General features: G+C 41.4%; 1 protein-coding gene across 4 annotated transcripts in view; it reads left to right on the plus strand.

Moving 5' to 3' along the window:
* The window catches only part of LOC143841057 (guanine nucleotide-binding protein G(q) subunit alpha), a 111,589-nt gene that overhangs the window by 53,239 nt on the left and 32,301 nt on the right, over positions 1 to 26,049 (plus strand). For all 4 annotated transcript variants that reach the window (XM_077344730.1, XM_077344728.1, XM_077344727.1 and 1 more), the window contains exon 3: positions 17,583 to 17,737. In XM_077344730.1, the coding sequence (XP_077200845.1) occupies positions 17,583 to 17,737 (155 nt within the window). The remainder of the gene's footprint in view (positions 1 to 17,582; positions 17,738 to 26,049) is intronic.

The raw sequence follows: 26,049 nt of genomic DNA on the forward strand, positions 1-26,049 counted from the left end.
TTATCTTTCCACTTTTGTAAAATGTCATGTGGCTACTTGTAGTGAGGGCAGAGTTCATTTGTGTTTACCATTGGTTAGCCTTCAAGAGATGGACAGGTAGTTTAAAAGTAAGTATCCTCTAACATCAATGAACCTTGTAATATAAAATTGAGTAAAAACTTCTTCCCAAAAAAAGGAATGATGTGACACATCCCAAGCATGGGTTTAGCAGATGCATTCTGTGAGTTACAATGCCAACAATTAGATACTTTACTCAGTCCTTTGCTAAAGAGTCACTGTGGTGTCTACTATAACCTAAACAGAATGTTTTGTGAAGTAAATGGCATCTTAAGATCCATAGAAACAGCAGAGGTGCTCTCTGTACTAACTGGGAACTGGAAAATAGCTGTGACTGCTTTCCTGAAAAATGGGGCAGGTGCCCCATAGGAAATGTTGCTCTGAACAAGCACACATGTCTCCTGAGCCACTGAGTACCACTGATGTAATATTGCATTTAGGAGGGGGAAGCTGTGGCTTAATTCTTCATATATAATTTCACTATAGTGAGCTGAATGATATGTGAACTAAAATTTGTAAACAAGAGTGATAAGGCTGTTTTCCACACATACTAAATTTAGAAAATCTTATCTCTTTGTTTAAGCCCAATTCTCTGATACTGACTCTTCATGCTTACATATGGGCAGTCTGCTCTCCTCTTGGTCTTTGTACTTCCTCAGCCCATAAACTATTTTTCCATCTTCTTTCCTTTCTTGATAAATGTGTAATTCATATAATGCACCTTGGAACTACTTCAGTATAGTTGAAATGTCAAGGAACAAGAGAGGTACTTCTCCTGGCATCCATTTTGAGAGACCATGAAAACATCCTCCCTCTACCTGAAGATTGCTGCTGGTTCATCAGTGGACCAAAAGAACTGAGGACAGCATTGGGCTGAACAGGGCTGGGACAGGATGAGAAGAAATATTGAGAAGCAGTGTAGGGCTGGGCATTTGACCTGTCAGAAAGCAATTGAAAAGTCTACATTTGGTCACATTTTGTGATATAAACAAGGATTTTAAACTTTATTACAACTACAGTGATATTTGGTCACTAGTAGGTCTGATTACAAAAATATTCTTTAAAATAATGTGTTCATAACAATTTTAAAGTTTCTTTTAAGTATTGGATAAGGTTTCTTTAAATAGGAATAATTCACTAAAAGTTTAAATATAACAGTTATTTAAAATGAAATTGAAACAAATTGAAACAGAAGTAAGCCACTTTTTAAAGGGTGTTGTGCTAATAAGGCAGAAAGTTCATTCTTCTATACTCAAGTCTAACCCCTTACATGAGTTTTACACAGTGAACAGACACATCAAGTATTCCATACATTTGATATAGTAATTAGGAGAAAGCAAGATAACCATGAGTGGGCTTGATTATTGATGACTGCTTATAGTCATTTTCATATGTGAAGATCCTTGGAGATACAGCACGGAATCTTTAGAAGATTTGCTAGCATGACAGGCTTGCCCCTGATTGCAACAAGCCTAGGAAGCAAGCTGGGTCAACTAGGAAATTCAGGGATGGTAGGGGATTTGTCTCTTAAGAAACCTATATGCAGGTCAAGAAGCAACAGTGAGAACCGGGCATGGAATGACTGATTGGTTCAAAATTGAGAAAGGAGTTCGGCAAGGCTGTATTCAGCAAGGCTTTTGAACTCTGGCGCTGGAGAAGACTCTTGCGAGTCCCTTGGACTGCAAGGCAAACAAACCAGTCAGTCCTAGAGGAGATCAGCCCTGACTGCTCCTTAGAAGGCCAGATCCTGAAGATGAAACTCATCTTTGGCCACCTCATGAGAAGAGCCTAATGCTGGGAGCGATTGAGGGCAAAAGAAGAAGGGGATGACAGAGAATAAGGTGGCTGGATGGAGTCACTGAAGCAGTAGGTGCAAACTTAAATGGACTCTGGGGAATGGTAGAGGACAGGAAAGCCTGGTGGATCATTGTCCATGGGGTCGCGATGGGTCGGACACGACTTCACAACAACAGGGGATGGTGCCTTCAACTCATTCAAGTCCAGAGTGCAAGACCCTCTCACATGTGTACAGCTAATGTGAAAACATAGTATTCTCAATGTTCCAGGAAAGAGGGCTGAGACCGTCTGACTGAAGGGAAGGAAACACAATCAGTTTTTCCTCTTTCAAATGATGGAATTTCATACAGCAGCAGTATGTTGTGTTCACTTAGCTTCCAGCACACCTCAGAAGAATAGCCTTAAAAGATACTGATGAATTGCCAGGATCTTAGGCCTAGGAATGCTAAGTGGCTGAGTTGGCACCAAGGGGTGATAGTTTTCTTTCTTACTGCAGATTTAAAATTGAACTGATTTTCACTCTGTTTCCCAATGCAAAGAGTTACATCATTTTTAAATGCATATTCATGATTTTAACTTGCCACAAGCCAAGTTATGGGAATGGCGGGATATAAATAAAATAATAAATAATAAATACAATAAATAAATAAAATAGAGTCAGAGACCCCACTCGGTGTGCATAGACAATGACAGGTAATTACAATTTTCACTTGTGTGCTGGAAATTATATATGATATTGGTGTTTTTCTGTTAGCAGCTCTTAACATTTTTTCCAGGCTTCTTCCCATCTAATTTCAAACAGTGTCTGGCTAGAAGTTATTAATTAATAGGTATTTTTTACTGTTTCGGGTGTGGTCCTTTCCAATCAATGATTGAAACAGAATTTAAGTATTGACCTTTTGAGTTGTTCTTGCAGGGTCATATACAGACATTATTAACATTTTGCTTAAACTTTAAAAATGTCGCAGATGTGGTTTGTGCTGTATTTCTTGCAGGCTTCAGATGACAGAGGCCTACATGGGGCATGTTCAGTTTGCCATAGAGTTTGAAAGGGACTGTCCAACATATGGTTGGTACAGGGGAGGGCTTGGGGTCAGCAAACAAGTTTGAATCAAAATGAAGGTTCCTTGTTTGGCAATTTTTAAAAACTAATGATACAGGGGAACTTAAAAGAGAGAAAAATTCCCCTCCTAGGATTACATTTGGGATGTATAATATACTAGCCCAGTTATTCATCGACCAAATTAGTTGAAAGGCATATGGAATTCTTCATGCACTGTAAACATTGTTGTTGTTGTTGTTGTTGTTGTTGTTGTTGTTGTTGTTGTTGTTGTTGTTAGGTGCGAAGTCGTGTCCGACCCATCGCGACCCCATGTACAATGATCCTCCAGGCCTTCTTGTCCTCTACCATTCTCTGGAGTCCATTTAAGTTTGCACCTACTGCTTCAGTGACTCCATCCAGCCACCTCATTATCTGTCGTCCCCTTCTTCTTTTGCCCTCAATCGCTCCCAGCATTAGGCTCTTCTCCAGGGAGTCCTTCCTTCTCATGAAGTGGCCAAAGTATTTGAGTTTCATCTTCAGGATCTGGCCTTCTAAGGAGCAGTCAGGGCTGATCTCCTCTAGGACTGACCGGTTTGTTCGCCTTGCAGTCCAAGGCAGTGGTCCCCAACCTGCGGGCCGCGGCCCGGTGTCGGGCCGCGAAGGACATGGCGCCGGGCCGCGGCTCCCTCTCCCCGCCCCCCCCGCAGTAAAAAACTTCCCAGGCCGCAAGCTTGCGGCCCGGCTTCTTACTGCGGGAGGGCGGGGAGAAGGAATCGGGGCCGGCCCGCGCCCGTGCGGGCGCGGCCCGATGCGGGGGCGTGGCCCGATGCGGGGGCGCGGCCCGATGCGGGGGCGCGGCCCGATGTGCGGGCGCGGCTCGCAGGCGCGGTCCGATGCGGGGGTGCGGCCCGTGGGTGCGGCCGATGCGTGGGCGTGGCCCGCGCGCGGGCCGCAGGCCTCGCCCCAATGCCCTGCCAGTCCCCAACCTCAGAAAGGTTGGGGACCACTGGTCCAAGGGACTCGCAAGAGTCTTCTCCAGCACCAGAGTTCAAAAGCCTCAATTCTTTGACGCTCGGCCTTCCTTATGGTCCAACTTTCGCAGCCATACATTGCAACTGGGAATAAAATAGCCTTGACTAAACGCAATTTTGTTGGCAGGGTGATGTTTCTGCTTTTTAGGATGCTGTCTAGATTTGCCATAGCTTTCCTCCCCAGGAGCAAGCGTCTTTTAATTTCTTTGCTGCAGTCCCCATCTGCAGTGATCTTGGAGCCCAGGAAAATAAAATCTGTCACTATCTCCATTTCTTCCCCATCTATTTGCCAGGAATTGAGAGGGACGGATGCCATGATGTTTGTTTTCTTGATGTTGAGTTTCAAGCCAACTTTTGCACTTTCCTCCTTCACCCGCATCAACAGGCTCTTTAGTTCCTCTTCGCTTTCTGCCATTAGAGTGGTATCATCTGCATATCTGAGGTTGTTGATATTTCTCCCTGCAATCTTGATCCCAATTTGTGACTCCTCTAATCCCGCCTTTCTCATGATGTGCTCCGCATACAAGTTAAATAGGCAAGGCGACAGTATACAGCCTTGCCGAACTCCTTTTTCAATTTTGAACCAATCAGTGATTCCATGTTCAGTTCTCACTGTTGCTTCTTGACCTGCATATAAGTTTCTCAAGAGACAAATAAGATGCTCCGGTATTCCCATCTCTTTAAGAACTTGCTACGGTTTGTTGTGCTCCACACAATCAAAGGCTTTAGCATAGTCAATGAAGCAGAAGTAAATGTTCTTCTGGAACTCCCTAGCTTTCTCCGTGATCCAGTGTATGTTGGCAATTTGATCTCTAGTTCCTCTGCCTCTTCGAAATCCTGCCTGTACTTCTGGAAGTTCTCGGTCCACATATTGCTGGAGCCTAGCTTGTAAAATTTTGACCATAACTGTGCTAACATGAGAAATGAGTGCAATGGTGCGGTAGTTTGAACATTATTTGGCATGCCCTTCTTTGGGATTGGAATATAAACTGACCTTTTCCAATCCTGTGGCCATTGTTGAGTTTTCCAAATTTGCTGGCATATTGAGTGTAGCACTTTTACTGCATCGTCTTTTAAGATTTTGAACAGTTTAACTGGAAATGCTGTTACCACCACTAGTTTTATTTTTGCTCAGACTTCCTAAGGCCCATTTGACTTCACATTCCAGGATGTCTGGCTCCAGGTCAGTAACTACCCCATTGTGATTATCAGAGATGTTAAACTCACTCTTGTATAGTTCTTCTGTATAATTTTGCCACCTTTTTTTAATCTCTTCTACTTCTGTGAGGTCCCTACCATTTTGGTCCCTTATCATACCCATCTTTGCATGAAACGTTATCTTCATATCTCCAGTTTTCTTGAAAAGATCTCTGATCCTCCCCATTCTATTGTTTTCTTCTATTTGTTTGCACTGTTCATTTAAGAAAGCATTCTTATCTCTTCTAGCTTTTCTCTGGAATTCTGCATTCAATTGGGTGTATCTTTCTCTTTCTCCCTTGCCTTTCACTTCCCTTCTCTCCTTAGCTATTTGTAAAGCTTCCTCAGACAGCCATTTTGATTTCTTTCATTTATTTTTCTTTGCGATGGTTTTAGTTGCTACCTCTTGTACAATGTTGCGAACCTCCGTCCATAGTTCTTCAGGCACTCTGTCTATCAGATCTAATTCCTTAAATCAATTTGTCACCTCTACTGTATATTTGTCGGGGATATGATTTAGTTCATACCTTTGTGGCCTAGTGCTTTTCCCTACTTTCTTCAATTTAAGCCTAAATTTTGCAACAAGAAGCTGATGATCTGAACCACGATCAGCTCCTGGTCTTGTTTTTACTGACTGTATAGAAGTTCTCCATCTTTGGCTGCAGAGTACATAGTCAATCTGATTTCTGTGTTGACCGTCTGGTGATGTCCATGTGTAGAGTCGTCTCTTGGGTTGTTGGAAAAGAGTGTTTGCTATGACCATTGTATTCTCTTGACAAAATTCTACCAGCCTGTGCCCTGCTTCATTTTGTACTACAAGGCCAAACTTGCCTGTTATCCTGGTTATCTTTTGGCTTCCTACTTTAGCATTCCAATCCCCCATGATGATAAGCACATCATTTTTTGGTGTTGCTTCTAGAAGCTGTTGTAGGGCTTCATAGAACTGGTCGACTTCATCCTCTTCAGCAGCAGTGACCTCAATTACTGTGATGTTGAATGGTTTGCCTTGGATTCGAACTGGGATCATTCTGTCATTTTGGGGATTGTATCCCAAGACTGCTTTTCCTATTCTCTTATTAATTATGAAGGCTACTCCATTTCTTCTGTGAGATTCTTGTCCACAGTAGTATACCTGATGGTCATCTGAATTAAATTCACTCATTCCTGTCCATTTTAGTTCAGTGATTCCTAAAATGTCGATGTTCAGTCTTGTCATCTCTTATTTGACCATGTCCAGCTTGCCTTGATTCATGGATCTGACGTTCCAGGTTCCTATGGAATAAGAATCTTTACAGCATCGGACTGTCTTTTCGCCACCAGTTACTTCCACAACTGAGTGTTCTTTTGGCTTTGGCCCAGTTGCTTAATTCATTTTGGCGCTACTCGTACTAGCCGTCTGTTCATCCCCAGTAGCATACTGGACACCTTCCGACCTGAGGGGCTCATCTTCCGGCGTCATATTGTTTTGCCTTTTGAACTTGTCCATTGGGTTTTCATAGCAAAGATACTGGAGTGGTTTGCCATTTCCTTCTCCAGTGGATCACCTTTTGTCAGAGCTCTCATCTATGATCTGTCCGTCTTGGGTGGCCCTGCATGGCATAGCTCATAGCTTCACTGAGCTACGCAAGCCCCCTTGCCACGGCAAGGCAGCAATCCTTGAAGGGGGACTGTAAACATACAAAACTTAATTTCCATAGCCACAGTGGAAGAATGTGGATGCTACAAGTTTTAATGCTGCTGGCCTTGATGTTTCATGTGATGTACAAGCCTGCCAGGTGTTGATACATTTGTACTAGGGCATTGTCTGTATAAGTAGCACAACCAGCTGCTCGCTGAGGAATTAAGTTGCTCAGCAATCAATTAATATGTTCCTATATATGTTCTCATTATCCCACAAACTAGTTCAGGCTGCTTGCTGAGATTGCCCTCCCCCATTCCAATTCAGATTGGAAAGTAGCTTTATAAGTGTCTAAATAAAACAGTTTCAGTTGACCCGTCACCTATCCTTGTCTAGCTTTTAAAAAACAACAACATGCTTTATTAGTATTTTTTTCTGTAAGTTTGCTTAGATGTTTCAGCAGCCTTTAGTTCATCAATGTAGTTGGTGTGAAATGTTACTTGGGATCTTACAGAAAGAAACTTTGATTTTCACAGTGGTCTTCTCTGGCATGAGGTTTCTATCAGTGTAAATATGAACTCTAGACTCGTGTTTTACAGATCAGGGTGCAATATTTCATCAATGAGAAGCATAAAATAGATTTCTTCTCTTCTCACCTAATTAAATCATATCCTACGTAACATTACCATATACAAATAATCCACTTTGAAGTCAGAGAGGTAACTAGAGAGGTATGCAATTTTTTTGGTAATTTTTTTTTCAGATTGGGTCTATTGGAACTGAAAAAAGGGGATTTATGGAAAAACTCAGATCATGGATTTTTCAGAAATGTTGATTTTTTTTTTTTTTGGTTCAACAGACCCAAACAAAAATTGCTGAGAAATAAAGAAGCAGCAGCTAAAAACAACTGGGAGGCAGCTCAACCAGGGCTTTTTTGGGCAGTCCCTTTAAAAGAGCTGACCAAGTAGCCGATCTTGCGGGGAGGATTCTCCCTGCAGCCCTGGCTGGGCCTAAACCAGGCTGCCCAGCAGAGCCTGCCCAGGAGCCAATCCTGCAGGAAGAACTCTCTCCCCTCAAGCTTGATTGGGGCTTTGCAAGAGAAGCTGGGCCCAGAATCAGCCACACATTGGCTAGCTAGCAGATTGTTTTCTGCAGTACAGCAGCTTCTGTGGCTGCCTTTCCTGAAGGGATGTCACATGGAAGAGGGCAAGATCTAATTGGCCAATCCATGAACTGGCCATATTTTGAGTTGTTCTGTTACTAGGCTGGAATGAGGAACAAGAATTGGCATATTAAAAATATATATTTGAAGTGATGCATTTTCAGTTCCTACCAGTCTTGTGTTCAATGAGAGAGTCAGAATGTGGGGGAAATGAAATAGGTCCCAGAAGCTATTTTATTTGAGTTTTCTTCATGTATTATGCTATAATATCCAAACCTTTTAAAGCAAAACCTTAGTAGGAAAATGACCTCATTTTTAAAAATTAAGCTGAATTTTTATAAATGTAGTCATCCTTTGAATTTTCTCATATTACTGCTGAAATTGCGATGTTTATAGTAAAAGCAGAAACACTAACAATACTTTTCTCTTGTGTAACCATTTATTTAGAGACTAACATCAGAGTCAATGTTTAAAAGACTGCTTGACCCAAAAGAAAAGCTTCTCATGTCTATCTGCACACTAGTTGTTATAATGGACTCTGCTCTGTTTCCCTAGCAAGCTAAACTAGGCCTAGGGCATTCTCACAGTCCGTAGTATCAGTGGAGAATTCCATCTTGATCTGAAAATTTGATTGAATTCTACCAGTTGACCACCTTAACAATAATAAAAATAGCTGCTGGCCATTGCTTCCATTTAAAGGTATCTTGGAATACCTTTGCAGCATTATCTATAACCTTCCTTGTCTCAAGTTAAACATACCATGAGATAAAGTGTAAAAATGTTGATTTTGAGATAGAGTCTATCTATGACGTATTAAATGATATGGACTAAATACGTTTGTATTTTATGTTTTAGGGAGTAGCATGGAGCTTTGAAGCACACAGAATATGCTTCAGCCTCCTACAGCTTCAGAGATTTCATCACATAAGCTTGTCTTTGCAGCAGTTTTTGAAAAACAATATTGTTTTCCTGAGCTTTGACAATGTGAGCATAGGATGTACGCCATCCCTGACCTGTATATTTTTGTGCTGCTGGAATGGAGAGAGATGAGTATGTGCTTACTATTTGAAAAAGTCCCTCAAACCTTGCCTACTTTCAATATAATGCCAAACCAGCGTTCATATAAATTAGGCTTGTGCTTACATGCTTGCTCCCTCCTTCCTCTCTTTGTGCAATTAATAATTGACTTCTGTATTTGCTCATGGCATTGCTTGGCAAACCATGGTTTTCAGTTTGGCTTGGAGGTGGGGCAAACACCATATTTTGATAGTTTAAATGGAACACCAAACTTTCGTCATAGCAAAAATGGAAGTCATTAATTGATTTCATTCACATGAGCAGTGTTTGGGAGAGAGCATATCGGCATAGTGCTCATTAATGTGCTATGGCTTGGCATTACATTTGAATCTTGTTTAATTTCCTGTTCAGGCATTTTGTTTGTGTGTCTGACTGTTTTCATGCCTTTTTCTCAGGAGAGAAGAGAAATGCAACAAGGAAAGTAGTCCTGAGTGGTGGTGGTGTTTTTTTTTTTTTTTAATACGCAAAATGCTTCCTGGAGGGCAACTTCCTGCATGCTTCCTTTAAAGAAAACAGCAACAAAATTAGCACTTAGAGATCCTGCATAGAGTGTTTTTCAAGAAATCTATATAATTGATGATTAACTACACTTAATCAAAGGGGGGGTGGGGTTCCTTGACGCAAAGGTATTCTTTTGACTTTCTGTGGAACATTTATTGGCTGAACATCCTCTGGTAAAGAACTGAAAGTGCTTGACTAGCCCATTTACATTTCCCAGAAGAAGGATATTTGGGGGTGGAAGGAAGAATTCTAGCCACATCAATTTTAAATAAAATGCATTTATTAAAGCATTTCTGATTCACTGCAATTGAAGGTAGTAATATATCACCATGGAGTCATTGATTAATTTTAAAATTGATTAATTAAATGGATTAATTTTTCTTTCCAAGTATTCTGAATGCAGAGATTACATCTGTGATAGCACTGTCTTCTGACTAGGAGGCACGATAAATCTTTTGTTTATATTAGAGAAAAAACTCACAACCTTCCCAGGCCACTTCTACCAGAGAGACTGTGAGTGCAATCCCCAGATATGCCAGTAAACATTGTTTTCAGTGTTGGACTGCTTTCAGATTCTGGAAGTAGGTAGTCTATAGTACCCATGATACCTTCTTTAGTTGTTCTCTTTGACATTCAGTCCAGGCTTTGCATCCTGGCTAAAATTACTTTTCCAGCAGCAAGGTCTTGCAAGTTTAATAGTGATAGACACATTCATCACACCTTGGCTATTGCACTCACTAAAAAGTTGTGCTACTATGGTCTCTCATATCAATTGTTTTTGTCCATGGGTTACGACAAGGCTATAGATCTTGTTAAGTCAAGAATGATAGAAGTAGAGAGACAACATGATCTCAACAATATTCAGGACCCACTTTTTAGGAAAGATCTAAACAGGAATACCCTGATGCGATATCTAAGAAAAGTGGTAAATCCTGAGCACAGGAGATTCTTTACCCTCCTTCGTTACAATGCCCTACACTCTGCTTACTTGAGTGGGAAATTTGATGGACACCCTCTCAAGGATCAGGTCTGTATCTGCAACGAGGGTCAAGTAGAGACCACAGAACACATCTTATTTGAGTGCAAGCTGTATAATCATATTCGCACAGGTGCATTAGTACCAATGCTTATAGAATGCCCTCACGGCCTGAGAAAGCATCCCCTGCAACTATTGCTATCAGATTCAAATAATTTTTTAACTTTGGTTAGTAGCTTTTATGGTATGTTTTACTGCTTTTATGTCTCATTTCATTTTTGTAAAATAGTCAATGGTATTTAATGCTTTTTAAAATGTTGACTTTTATGGTTGAGAAGTTATTAAGTTTTACTGCTGATGCATTTTTAACCTTTTTTATGTATTCCTTTCCCTTTTTATAAACTGCTATTGTATAGTAGTGCATCTGAAATTTTGGTCTAAATGGCCGTAAAATAAAGATTGATTGATTGAGACCTTTGCTAGGACCTTTATGTAGAAGCTGTCATAATAGTTGAGTTTAATATTCCATAACCATCAGAATGGTCTAAGGACATCTCATGACAGTGGCTCTGCCATCTGAAAGGTGGCTGGATATTACCCAGTTAGGTATGTGTGGAGAAATTTATGGAGGCAGTGGAACAGACGTTGGTCCTCAGCCTTTGGAAATTGTTTCTTTCTTTGTTGGAAAATTATTTTGAGTGCCTTGGCATGATAAAGGGAAAGAAGCTATGCAAATTTAAATAATCTAGAAGTCTCAATTGGTTTGGACTGTAATGTGGTGAACGCTTCCCTTCATTTGCTCTGGTAGGAAAATAACAGATTGAACTCACACAGGGGCTATGCATAGCTTTCACCAGACGTTTATTTATATATTAATTATATTTGTATACCGCTGCTCCCAGCAAGCTAGCTCGTGGCAGTTCATATCATATAAAGCATTCAATAAAATTTCCATAAAATCATACCCCTTACAAACCCCTATAACAATGACTAAAACAATACAGTTGGCATTCAACCAATTAATAAGTACAATAAACAATTAAGATGGTGGTAGTAAAAGCCAATTCCTCCCAGGCATTGTTAGAGCCATAGCACCACAGATGGAAGGAGGATAGGGGATAATATCCTTCATTCAGGCCAGGTCCAATACCAGGCCCAGGCACAAAAGGTGGAATGACCCAATCATATAACTCGGGCCTTGACCCAGCCTCAACCAAACACCTGGGAGAAGAGCTCCATTTTGCAGACCCTGCAGAACTTTAAAAGCTCTTCTGGGAACTCATTCTAACAGGTAGGGGCCAGGATTAAAAAAGCCCTGGTCAAGGCCAGGAGCGCCTGCTGGGGCCCCAGAACCGTCAGCAGATTCATACCTGCAGAGCAGAGTGCCCCACGGGGGGCATAAAGAAACAAGTAGTCCCACAAGTAGGTAGGGCCCAAGTTGCATACAGCCTTAAAGGTAAAAAACAATACCTTGAACCTGATCCAGAAACAAATTGGTAGCCAGTGTAGTTGTTTCAGCAGTGGCTGGACATGGGTCCTCCAAGATGACTTAGTAAAGACCCACCCAGCCACATTTTGCACCAATTGCAAGGGACAAGGGTAGGACTGCATAGAGTGAAGTTGGCTAGTGTGTGTTGTTTTGGAGGTGGTTGTTCTCTTTGGTCTTGGGAAATGACTGATCTGCCTCATCCTTTAGGGACTATGATGTCTTATAAGAATTTGATGCCACATGCAGGGTTTCAGACATTGCTTCAAGGTTGTTGCTTCCTTTCAGCTACACATTGTGACTTCGGTGCATATGTGCAGTTCCTTTTGACTGAATGGGGCAGGTTTCCTCTGGACATGTCCCTCAGGATGCTGCACAGAATCCTTTTGTGACTCCAGGATAAGAATACATGAACTAAACCACAGATTAACTAGGTTCCGGCACTCTTGTCTGTATTCAAGGATGGAATCCAAAAAAAGAGCAGACAGTTCTACAATTTCAAATTTTTAGAAGAGTGTAGGAACATTAATCCCCTACTGCCTATTTCCTTAGAGTTGGTGCTCCTGTAGTCATGTGGATAGGACTTTTTGTTTGACTTCATCTGATAACAAATCAGCAAGCCACCATAATGTCTTTATGCAGTAAACAGTAAAGCAGACATCTCATTTCAAGTTCCAGTAGTACATCTACAACCTGATCTGTTGCAACTAACGATCCAGAGGGCGAACAGCAAGCACTGGAAGGCATTTAGGTGTATTTTGCCAAAAACTGCATTTAAAATTATGGATATTTTTACTGCAGTAGTCTGCAGTCACAAAGAACTAATACACCAAAGACTTGCTCTGGAAGAAAGGTGTCCTATTGACTCCCATCATAACAGCCTCATTTTTGTAGGGTTTTAGAAGCTGTAGCACTAGGTTCTGAACTTGCATGCTTGTGAGTCCTTTTGAACATTAAGCAAGTAACCCTCCTCAAGTATTTACTTTGAACACAGTCCTTTTGTGGCTCTTGGCATATGAGTTTGAGGCACTTTTAATGCTTAGCCTTTCTAAAAGATTGCATCTTTTTAGCTGATCAGAGCCATCCAGTAGAGCAGATACTGATTTATGTTTCACAAGCTTAAGGTCAACATACAAGAATACACCCTAGTTCCCTACAAAATTTTGAGTATTTTTGAATTTCTCCTCATTATTCCATTTTCATCATGAGCTCCTAGCTCACCACCTTGCAGACGCTGGGATACGGGGGACAGCCCTCAAATGGCTGATCTCCTTCCTCCAGGGTCCCGGACAGAGGGTAGCAATAGGAGAGAGAGTATCTAGCCGTCACCAGCTCACATGTGGAGTCCCACAAGGAGCAGTCCTCACTCCTATCCTATTTAATATCTTCATGCGTCCTCTTGCTCAGCTGGTGCAGAGGATTGGGCTGGGTTGCCACCAATACGCAGATGACACCCAGCTCTTCCTCCTGATGGATGACTGCCCTGACTCCCCCCGAGAATCTTTAACCAGATGCCTGGAAGCAGTGACAAAATGGATCAAGCAGAGTTGTCTGAAGCTCAACCCTGCAAAGATGGAGGTCCTGTGGTTGGGTAGGAAGAGACCATAGGAGGAAGCACGCCTGCCCACCCTTGACGGTGTGCAGCTCCTAGTGACTTACTCCTCCAGGAACCTGGGTGTGATCCTGGATGCTTCCCTTACAATGGAAGCCCAGGTCACAAAGGTAGCACGACTAGCATTTTACCACCTCCACCAAGCGAAACTACTAGTGCCCTACCTGGAACCAGAGCACCTAGCCACAGTGATCCATGCGATGGTCACCTCTAGACTGGACTTCTGCAACTCACTCTACACAGGCCTACCCTTATCCTTGTTCTGGAAACTACAACTGGTGCAGAACACCACGGCCAGGATTCTCACTATTATGGAGATCTCATATCCAGCCGGTACTCCAAGAATTTGGCTGGCTCCCATTTCAATTCCAGATTAAGCTTAAGGTTTTGGTAATTACCTTTAAGACTATACGCGGTCTGGGCCCAGTGTATCTGACAGACCGCCTCCCTGCCTATACCCCCAGAAGAGCTCTGTTCCGCCACCTCCAACTGGCTACAGATCCCTGGCCCTACAGAGGCCTCAACAAGGGCCAGGGCCTTTTCAGTCCTGGCCCCCACCTGGTGGAATGAGCTCCCCAAAGAGATCAGGACCTGCCGGAACTTCCACAATTCCGCAGGGCATGCATAAAGGAGCTCTTCCACCAGGCATTTGGTGGGGCTGACTGACCCATAACATCTACAGGTCCCCCCACCCCAGACTGAGAGATTGAACCTGCTGAGGGAGTGACAAAGTTATTGTTGAAGTGCTGTTCTGATTGTTCCAATTGGTGTGTTGTTGTTATTGTTATACTGTTATATACTGTTATATTGATTTTGATAGTGTTCTATGTAAATGTTCCAAAATGTTTTATGTAAACCGCCCAGATCCGTAGGGAAGGGTGGTATAAAAATCTAAATAAATAAATTCTATAGACTTGTTCATAAAACACTAAGTATACATACATATAGATTAAAACTCTGTAAGTATACATACATAAAGATGTACAAAGGCTATAATTATTTTAAGCTGTAATTGTATTAACACTTCAGCTGATTGAGGTAATAGCTTCTTTGGGAGGTATGTGAGAATAATTAGCAAGCATTTGCAACTTTAAATAATCCAGGCTTTAAATCTAATGCACTAAGAACAGTTATGCTACAATGTAAACTATAAATCAGTTCTTTCTATCATAATTATGTTGTGCAATATGTTTACACAATCTATAAACATAAGAGTCACCAAAACCATAGTCTAGGATATGTGTATTTGTGGTTTCAGGGGAAGAGTTCAGAGATATGTTGGAAATACTCACTTGCCTATGAAATCTTAATTGCTTTTTCTAATCTGTCCCTCTTAATAAAACAGTAAGGAGGGTTGGGGTGGTCTGAGTCCGTGATCAAAACTCCCAGATCGGCCTCTTGGCCCCAGACTGACAAGCAGAAGGGCCAATCGGAAGGCTTCACGCCTTCCGTTTGGGCCCTCACCAGGACAGACCAGAGTTCCAGGGCAATCAGGAGACATTGCTGCCACTCTGCTCCTGACCATTGCAGGGAGAGGAGGTCAGCAGGGCTGCCAAGGGGGATGATAACAGAGGCTTTGACAGGCTGCGCCAGCCCTTTTCACCCCAAGGCTGTCCTAACTGTCATGTCCAACTGTAAATTGCCTCAGAACCCTGACAGAGCTGGCAGGAGGCTACAGAATGCTCCCCCTCCCTCCCTTCATGCCTGCTGGGAAGGAGCCTCTGACAGGCCCTGACTGAGGGGAGGGAGGCGTTTTCCTTCAGAGAGCAATGCAGGGGAGCCTCAGGGCATGGGGGTGGGCATTCCTTTTTTTGGGGGGGGGATTTCCCCTTCTGCCAAACAGTTGGCTGACAGGGAAGCCACAGAAAAGCCCCTTCTCACTTAAAACACTGTTCTGGCCGGGGGTTAGACACAGCCAAGCCATATGTCTTTCTTCTTTGCAACTCTCTGCAGATTTGAGGCCACTGCACAGCGGTATTCTGCAGACGAAACTGGATGCTGTTGTGGAGGTTGTTTTGTCTCCTGTTTCATCTGTACAACAACCCTATGCAGTGGGCCTCAAGTCTTTCAATTCAACAACAACCAGCGTGGGAGGCCTGTTTCTTCTCTACTACAACCCTATCCAAAGTAGCCGTTTCTGCCTGGGGAACTGATCTTTATACTCTGCATGTTAGCTGTAATTCCAAGAGCTCTCCAGGCCCCACCTGGAGGTTGGCTACCCCTGGGTTGGAAATATTCCTGAAGGTTTGGAGGTGGGACTTCAGAATCGTACAATTCCTCAGAGTCCAGCCTTCAAAGGAGCCATTTTTGCCTGCAGTTGGGAAGGAGTGGTGCAGGTGTGTCCCTCCTGGCCTATGAGTTATGGCTAGCCCTTACCAGCAAGTGTTTGTATTCTGGGGCGCAGACAGGCAGACCAGCATCAGTCCTGTGAGTTTGGAAAGTGCAGGCTATCATGTCCCCTCTCAACCTCCTTTTCTCCAGGCTGAACATTCCCAAGTCCCTCAACCTATCTTCATAGGGCTTGATAGGGTTCCTTGGCCCCAGATCATCCTCGTCGCTTTTCTCTGTACCCTTTCAATTTTATCTACGTCCTTGAAGTGAGGCCTCCAGAACTGCACACAGTACTCCAGGTGTGGTCTGACCAGTGCCGTATACAATGGGACTATGACATCTTGTGATTTTGATGTGATGCCCCTGTTGATACTGTTGAGCCTAAAATGGCATTTGCGTTTTTTACCGCTGCATCACACTGCCTTCTCATGTTTAGCTTACAATCCACAAGTACCCCAAGGTCTCGTTCACACACAGTATTGCCTAGAAGCGTATCCCCTATCCAGTAGGTATGCTTTTCATTTTTCTGACCCAGATACAGAATTTTATACTTATCTTTATTAAATTGCATCTTGCTCTCATTTTTCCATTGTGTTCAGATCTCGTTGAACTCTGTCTCTATCTTCTGGAGTATTTGCCAATCCTCCCAATTTGGTGTCATCTGCAAACTTGATGAGTAGTCCCTCATTTCTCATTCTTTCTAATTTCCTTATTTCTCGTTCACTGGCACTTATCCCCAAATACGTGCTGTGGTGTCATAGGTTTCTTATTCTCTGCTGAACTCTCTCAGAATCACAATGGATAATGCTGATTAATTGTGTGCCTCCATGTATGTAAAGTTGTGAATAAAATATCCTTTCATATAAATGAGGAGTTAAGCTATTGTCCAAGTATATAACTTTTTCTTGTGATGAGCATTAATGTTTATAGGCATTATTGAAGACAGTCCTGCTGTGGTACCTTGTTAATGATGAATACCAGTCTTATATAGTGTTAATAAAATGAATTATTGTTCTAGAAGTATGCTCTAATTATTTTTGCTGTACAGAATGAAGTTGTAGCGTCAGATTAAAATACGTGCTATTCCTGAGCACAGTGTCATTAACATAATTAACATAAATCTCTATAACATCAATAAATATTGTCATTGGTCAGTTGCTCTATTTTATTTAAGCATAGAACACCTTTAAATGTAATCTAATCCAAAAGGCAAGAAATGTAAATTTTAACAGAGGTAGCCTTCTTATCTTTAATTCTTCACAGAAGCTCTGTATCTTCTGCATAATAGCCAGAATTTCAGAATATGCAATTCTGACTATCACTACATGTCTATTTTGGTGGAAATCCATGCCTGTTGAATTTCTTTTATGCAGTTGTACAGAAATAGAGCTTCTGTTTGGGGGGGGGGATATATGTTACCATATAGCTACCTAAGCATCCCAAACTAACTTACTGAACTAAATCCAAAATCACTTTTGACTAAAATTTACATCTGTTGGAGACCAGTTTTCTTTGTTACTTTTGAAGCTCACTATTTTGTATTATTATTGCTCTGCAAAAATTTATACTAATTAATTTTAATTAGTGCATAATTACTCTTGCACCATTGCATAACTAAAAATATCAAATGTTCACATTCTGCATGATGTTTATTACAAACATAAATGTAATGGAAATATTTTTTGTTAATAATAGGCCAATGCGCAACTAGTTCGAGAAGTTGACGTAGAGAAAGTGAGCTCATTTGAGAACCCCTATGTAGATGCAATAAAGGCTCTATGGAATGACCCTGGAATCCAGGAATGCTATGACCGACGACGCGAGTATCAGTTGTCAGATTCTACTAAATAGTAAGTATGAATACAAGTATGTCTGTGGGAGTATGGTGTGCTGAAGAAGGAAGCAGGCCTGAGAAAGACTGAACTGGTTGAAGGGGAGGGGGGAGTCAGAAGGACCTGAGCTAGAGGTTAGGAGCATGGTGTGTGCTTCAGAAGAGCTTCTCCTGTGCTTCCTACTTTTCTGAGGATAGTTAAAAGATCGCTGAACAAACATCTAGTGAGAATCTATGAGGAGAGAGTTCAGAGTATCCCTCCCTGCCAATCCAAGTCCATATAGTAATGGCAGTTTCAGTTATAAAACATAGGCAGTCATTTTTACAAAAATGTTTGAATTATCCATCCTCTGCATGTTTATCTCTTTTCAGTTTCTTGCTTTTTAAAATTGGACTGATGTTGCTGATCATTTTGTCAGTTGACAATACTGTTAACATACAATTTATGTAAACTATAACACAAGGAATGTAATTACATATAGTCTTGGCCTTTTTTATATGATTTGATGTGGATTTTCCACAATAGACTTTTGCTTCAGTGCAATAAATTATATGTCAGGAACATAGTTTTGTAGTGAGCCTAGAGAAGAGCCATTTGGTTGCCTCACAGAGAGTTCTCCATCTGGGTATTCTTATAGACGCAATTGTGGTCAATTTTTTCTGTCTCCAGACAGATAGTGAAAGATAAGATTAGTGGTCCAACAGGTGCAATTGCAAAACCTCTTGGATGTGATGGTCCTGGCCAGTCTTCTGTGATTGTTTGTATCCTGTCAGGATTTGGTGAGATGGGCACACTTCCATGCTCAGCCTCTGTTGAGGGTTTTGAGCCCTTCCCAAAGCACCAAATTAAGGTGGATACTGAAGAGGTTTTTTCTCCCTTTGACCTGGAAATAAGATCTTCTGTGGTGGGTGGAGCCCACCCATAGGATTCTACTTTGAGATCCAAAGAAAGTAATCCTCAAAACAGATGCCAGTTTTCTGGGGTGGGGGGCTCATTCACAGGGAATGATGGCCCAAGGCATGGAGGAAGCTTTCCACAGTATTAATTGCCTGGAGCTGAAGGCGATCCAGTTGGGGTGGTTAGCCTTTCAGGAGAGCTTTCAGGAGTGATTCTTCAGTGGAACAGGCTTCCTTGGGAGGTGGTGGGTTCTCCTTCTTTGCAAGTTTTTAAGCAGAGGCTAGATAGTCATCTGACAAATGCTGATTTTATGTACTTAGGCAGATTGTGAGTGGATGGGTAGGAAGGGATGTGCCAGTGTTTGTCTCTTGTGGCCCTTCCTTGCATACCTAGGGAATTACTCATTGCCACTGTGGGGTGGAAGGTGAATTCCCTCCAGGTCATGCTGAATTCTAGAGATTTTTGGTGGGGAGGATCACTTGGGCATGAAATTGGGGTCACTGTGGGTAGGCAGGTAATTGTGAGTTCCTGCATTGTGCAGAGGGTGGACTGGATGACCTCGGGGGTACTTTCAACTCTATGATTCTATTATTCTAGTGGCATTCTGATTCGTAAGGACGTGACAACAAAAGCCTGTATGAACAGGCAAGGGGGCACAAGGTTCAAAAAGCAACAAAGAGGCCAGCCAATTTTTTCTTGGACAGATACATCTGAGCTCCATCAAGGCGATACATCTGGCTGGAGTTGACAACTTGGTAGAGGACTGTCTATGCAGGAGAAAGCTGGCAAATTTGTTTCAAATTTGGACAACCAAAGTGAGACCTCTTTGCATTTGAACAAAATTTTCAAATCCAAAAGTTCCTATCCAGGGTCAAGTCTCTGCTAGCATTGTGAGTGGACACTCTAAGCTAATAATGTCCAAGGACACTGCTTGTTTGCTTTTCCTCTTGTGCAAGTCATCCGAAGGGTAGTCCAGAGAATCATTGAGTTGAGGGTGGAGGTGATATTAGTGACCTTCTTTTGGCTTCAGAGGGCATGGTTCCAGGACCTGAAGAGATTGTCTGTAGTGGATCCTTGGAAGATTCCTTTCAAGCAGGACCTAATGTCCCTGGAATCAGTTCTCCACCCAAATCCAGACCTCTTGAAGCTCACAGCTTGGAGATTGAGATGGGGCTGTGGAAGGAACTGGGTTATCAGGACTATAGATACCCTAGTGGCATCTCAAAAGGGTATCACAATCATCAGAGTTTATAATAACACTTGACAGGTTTTCCATACCTGGTGTGGTTGCAGATGCACACAGGTAGCTGATATATATTAGCCTTCCTACAGGAAGGCCTGACAAGAGTCTCAGTATTAGTACCCTTAGGAGACAGGTGGCAGCGATTTCAACAGCTAAAGGTGCTAGGAGGGGAAAACTTATGTTGTTAGATCCCCATATCAAAAGATTTCTTAGATGAACTTCCCTGCTGAACTCTCCTTGAGTACATTGGTTTCCAATGTGGAACCTTAATATAGCATTGAAAGCCCTTTATCATCCTCACCTACCTCAAAGAGTTTCTGTTGTGGGGAGAGAATGGGTGCATGATTGTAAGCTGCTTTGAGATTCCTTAGATTAGTCAAAAGCATAGCCCCAAAACTCCACCTCTTCTTCTTCTCCTCTTCAAATCATGTTCCTTTTAAATTATGTTCCTTCTTTGAGTTTTGGAAACAAAAACAAATCTGAAGGGGCAAGATCAGTATGGGGAAAAGTTTCCCAATGAAATTCTCATTGTACAGCCCTTACTACTCTTGAAGAATGAGCAGGCACATTGTTGTGATGGAAAAAGTTCCTTGGTGCAGGTTTACTGGCATTTTTCTCACCAATGCAGTCTTCAGTTTTTTAAACACTTCTTCACAATAAGACTCTGTGATCACCCTGTGTCCTTCAAGGAAATCATTTTGTTTGTAATAAACATTGTGTTTGGAATAAATCCATGGATTTATGAACTGAAACCCTAGTAGCAATACATTTTGACTTACCCTTGTATTATAGGTTCATAAAGGTAAAGGTATCCCATGTGCAAGCACTGGGTCATGTCTGACCCTTGGGATGATGCGCTCCAGCGTTTTCATGGCAGACTCAATACAGGGTGGCCTTGCCAGTGCCTTCCCCAGTCATTACTGTTTACCCCCCAGCAAGCTGGGTACTCATTTTACCGACCTCAGAAGGATGGAAGGCTGAGTCAACCTTGAGCCGGCTGCTGGGATCGAACTCCCAGCCTCATGGGCAGAGCTTTCAGACTGCATGACTGCTGCCTTACCACTCTGCGCCACAAGAGCCACAGGTTCATATTTTTTGCCGAAAACATCAAATGTTTGTTCTAGAAGAATGTAAAGGAAATTTTGGGTCATGCCTTCCCTCGCTAAAGGGAAATTTTCACTGGTTGTTGTTGTTGTTGTTAAGTGCGAAGTTGTGTCCGACCCATCGCGACCCCATGGACAATGATCCTCCAGGCCTTCCTGTCCTCTACCGTTCCCCGGAGTCCATTTAAGTTTGCACCTACTGCTTCAGTGACTCCATCCAGCCACCTCATTATCTGTCGTCCCCTTCTTCTTTTGCCCTCAATCGCTCCCAGCATTAGGCTCTTCTCCAGAGAGTCCTTCCTTCTCATGAGGTGCCCATAGTATTTGAGTTTTATCTTCAGGATCTGGTCTTCTAAGGAGCAGTCAGGGCTGATCTCCTCTAGGACTGACCAGTTTGTTTGCCTTGCAGTCCAAGGGACTCGCAAGAGTCTTCTCCAGCACCAGAGTTCAAAAGCCTCAATTCTTTGACGCTCGGCCTTCCTTATGGTCCAACTTTCACAGCCATACCTTGTAACTGGGAAGACTATTGCCTTGTCTAGATGCACTTTTGATGGCAGGGTGATGTTTCTGCTTTTTAGGATGCTGTCTAGATTTGCCATAGCTTTCCTCCCCAGGAGCAAGCATCTTTTAATTTCTTTGCTGCAGTCCCCATCTGCAGTGATCTTGGAGCCCAGGAAAATAAAATCTGTCACTACTTCCATTTCTTTGCCATCTATTTGCCAGGAATTGAGAGGGCTGGATGCCACGATCTTCGTTTTCTTGATGTTGAGTTTCAAGCCAACTTTTGCACTCTCCTCCTTCACCCGGGTCAAAAGGCTCTTCAGTTCCTCTTCGATTTCTGCCATTAGAGTGGTATCATCTGCATATCTGAGGTTGTTGATATTTCTCCCTGCAATTTTGATCCCAATTTGTGACTCATCTAACCCCGCCTTTCTCATGATGTGCTCCGCATACAAGATAAACAGGCAAGGCGACAGTATACAGCATTGCCGAACTCCTTTCTCAATTTTGAACCAATAAGTGATTCCTTGCCCGGTTCTCATGGGCCGTTGCTTCTTGACCTGCATATAGGTTTCTCAAGAGACAGATAAGATGCTCTGGTATTCCCATCTCTTTAAGAACTTGCCACGGTTTGTTGTGCTCCACACAATCAAAGGCTTTAGCATAGTCAATGAAGCAGGAGTAAATGTTCTTCTGGAACTCCCTAGCTTTCTCCATGATCCAGCATATGTTGGCAATTTGATCTCTAGTTCACTGGTAGCAGATTCCTATTTTCAGCAGACATATAATGTTTGTAAATTTATTATTTTTATTTATAAGAATTTTAAACACTTTTTCTTAAGGTTATGTTATGGCAAGGTTATGGCTAACCATTATTTTTTCAAGTTCTTGGCTATTATGCTATATCTTCAAAGCTGTGCTAAAGAATGAGCTCATCTTTGAAATGGAAGAAACTGCAGACATGGAACCTGCAGTGTTGAGGGGGAAAAAGCAAAAATGATATATTGGAGAACGTCCTCCCACATCCTAATTAGATTTTCTAGGCAGTGTGTTACCGTCAAACTGTGTGCCTATTTTAGCCTAAAATTATATAAGTTCAGTTTGCATCACTATTTGAAACAACTGTGGTCAAAATTACATGTTACTAATCCATTTTGAACCATCTGACTATTGAGTGTCAAAAAAGATGGAAATTATTTTAATTTATTTAGTAAAGTTTTATGCTGCCTCTCTAGGGAATCCATCTGAGGTTGCTTACAAAATAAAATTATTTGATTCCCTCATTTAATATTAAGTGATTACATATTTTTGTGTTGGCATTGCCAAAAAGAAAGAGCTGAACAAATTCTTATCTACTTTGGGATGGTCATATTGAGTACACCTCAGTAGAGTTTTGATTGCTGTCATTCTTGCTGAGAGAATGAGATAGTAACAAAGGTAGCAAGTCTTAAGCATACACATTCCACCACCTTCATGATGTGCAAATGAAAAACTTGATAAAGGTATATGGGCCTCATCTATATTTATACAAGGAAGCTCCCTGAGCCTGCAATTCCAATATTGGAATGAAAGGAGTGAGTCAGTTTTAGGATCAAGGATACATATACTTAAAAATGGTAGAAATTGCCATTTTTCTGAGCTGCATGCCTGCCATTACTGATTTTTCTTATTGAGGAACTGGTTTGCTGAGAAGGTGATTTAGAAATATAACAACAACCCTTGATAAGTTTCCAAGGAATTTAAAAATTCTCTGGAACAGAGTCTGGAAACCACTAGTGTTGGGCTGCTCTCAGATACCATAATACTCTATAAAACCTGTAATAAGATTTTCACTGCAATTAGCTGTTTTATTGATGTTAAGTATTTGGGTATAGCATTAAAGAAGTCTTACTACAAACTCTTCATCTTAGCTTGCAGACAAGAGTGTTGAATAGAGTGTTTCGGAATTGATGGTCTTAGTTTTTGCATAATTTATAATTGCAGTAATACTGTCTAATGTTTTTTCCTGGAAATTCTCATTAGACTTGGTGCTGAACTAGAAGATTTCAAACAGTTTTTGATGGAAGTGTAGTATGCATATAAATCCACACACAAGTGTTTGTGTGTGATGCCTTTGTGCATATCTTTACACATAAAGATAGAACAGCAAGGTTCTTTCAGTCATTTGATCATTATATTGCTTTAACAGATCTCTCACATATTCTGTGCTGTTTTTAATTCAGTTTATCAGTTCAATTAAGAGAATACCATACATTTTTTCAAAATTCACATTTCGGTTTATTTCTTGGGCAGGCTACATTTAAAATGTTAATTATAGCTGTAATGTGTTCTGTAAAAGTGGTTTGGAGTGGCTGCTGAGGCAATTCTGTTGGGTTGCCATAGTGATATGCTTGAGGTACATTACCAAGGTAATATGTGTGTAAGAAGCTGTTGGCCACTCTCTGCTTTCTGACGCAGCTGCAGAATTCTGGTATGGCTTGGATTCCAGAGTAACGTTGTAGATAGATAAGTGTCAGACAGGGATATTCCAAGATGGCTTTTTCAAGGAGCAACTGCATGTTTAGACAATATGTTTTATATTCTGCCTGGAGTCTTTGGGACACAGTGAGAAAAAGGGGCAAAGAATTTTACAGAGTATTTTTGTTTTGTTTTTGTCTGGTATATTAACTGTTCATCACAGACCATTAATGTTTTTAAATTGCTCGTGGGTAAAGTGGGTTGAAATGCCACAATAGTTAAATTGACTTAAGGAATGGTAGATGCTTACAAAGATATTTGGATTTTAATAGAATGTTAATTTAATCAGAAGGGTTCATACCAGAAGAACTGCTTGTCCCTATATGAACCTGTGTAACAATTTAGACTATAATAATAGTAATTTCTTTCAGTTTCTTCACACACTAGGGTGTAGATAGATATGATTTGCTTGTAGGCTTCATTTATATCTCACCTTTCTTCCCGATGGAGACCTAAAGTAGATCACATCATTCTCATTTGCTCCATTTTATCCTTACAATAACTCTGTGATGTAGTTTAGGTTGAGAGTATGTGACTGGCACAAGGTCACCAACCAAGCTTTCATGGTAGAGTGGTGCTTTGAACCTGGATCTTCCAGATCCTATTCTGACACTCTGATTACTTAACAACACTGGCATATGTTTATGGAACATCCACTCTAAACATATCAGAAAGACCACTTTATCAATAGCTGTGAGACAAAGCATGCCTGCTTCCTCCCTTCAGGGGTTAATGTGTGTACTACTAATATTCTATCCTGCAAGCGTTACTAATTGGGCCTCTTAGCCTGCAGACCTCCACTTATTGTCTTCAAGGTTAAAATATGGAAGGGGCTAATTGGCTATTCATGAGAACTTGTGAGCCACTAGATAGGAGGGAGAGAATCAGGACCAGTGAGGTGATTTTTCAGAGAGTTCTAGCCAGGATGTATCCTGATTGGTTCATCATCATTGCTTGATCCAGGTGGGCCAATAATTTGGCCTATCAGTTTGAAACAAGAGAGACTAGCTTGGATCCTGATAGACTAAAGGCCTACGCTTATGATCTATGGATTTTCAAATATACAACACCATGGAAAACACTTGAGCTGAGGCCTGCAATTTCATGACTGTAAGATTGTGTTATCTAATAGAACTTCTGAATGTCAGACAGTTAAGCTAGTATTTATTTTCTGTGTGACTTGCTTTTGGACACCTGTGTTACTTATTGATAAATTGATATTCTGAAATTTGTTCTAATAAACATGGCATATATTTTTATAGTGACTGTTTCTTGTGCACAGTAACCTTGGGAATGCAGGGCATTCAGGTCTGGAGAGTCTGACAGTTTGGGGGAGTTATTGAGGAGGAGCAGGGTGATAAATTTCTTTTTGTGAACTGTGTTGGCATTTTAAAATGTTCTTAAAAGTGTTTATATTTGTTTAAACTAGATATTATCACCCATCTTGGGTTCTAGATTTCAGCAAGAAAGGTAGGTTAATAAATATTTCACATACATAAATGTGTAGTAGTAATGAATATGTTCCAGTCAAAAATAATTATATAAACTCTCCTGAAATGAATGATTTTTAAAAGTATAAAGGAAGATGCAGGTAATTTTGTAAGACAATATGGCAGTCTTTCCAAATATTGAATGGTTCAACTCTATGATTATAAATTAATGAATTCCAAAACAAAAGAGTTTATTTTGAGACAAAAAATAAAGGCATAGATGAATGTTATTACAAAAAGGGTTGGTTTTCTTTACCTTTGATATTACTTAATACCCAATGCTTTTCTAGTGGGGCTGTCTCCCCACTCTCACAGCATTTATCAAGAGCAGAACAACAGCTGGTTTGCCATTTTTTATAAATTATTCTAGAGTCCCATTGGGTTGTTTCTAGCATAAATCACTGAGATGGCTTATCCCCTTCTTCCAGCTAGGTGACTTGTCCTGACAAACCTAGAAATGTTTAACAGGGTGTTGATACCAGCTGACAAAGTCTATTATGTTTCTTAGAATTTGTAAGACTTTAGGGATATTACATCTACTACCTTGCTTTCTGCAAGCTAGCATATTCCTGGAAGAGA

The sequence above is a fragment of the Paroedura picta genome, chromosome 7 (assembly GCF_049243985.1).
Source record: "Paroedura picta isolate Pp20150507F chromosome 7, Ppicta_v3.0, whole genome shotgun sequence".
NCBI lineage: Eukaryota > Metazoa > Chordata > Lepidosauria > Squamata > Gekkonidae > Paroedura > Paroedura picta.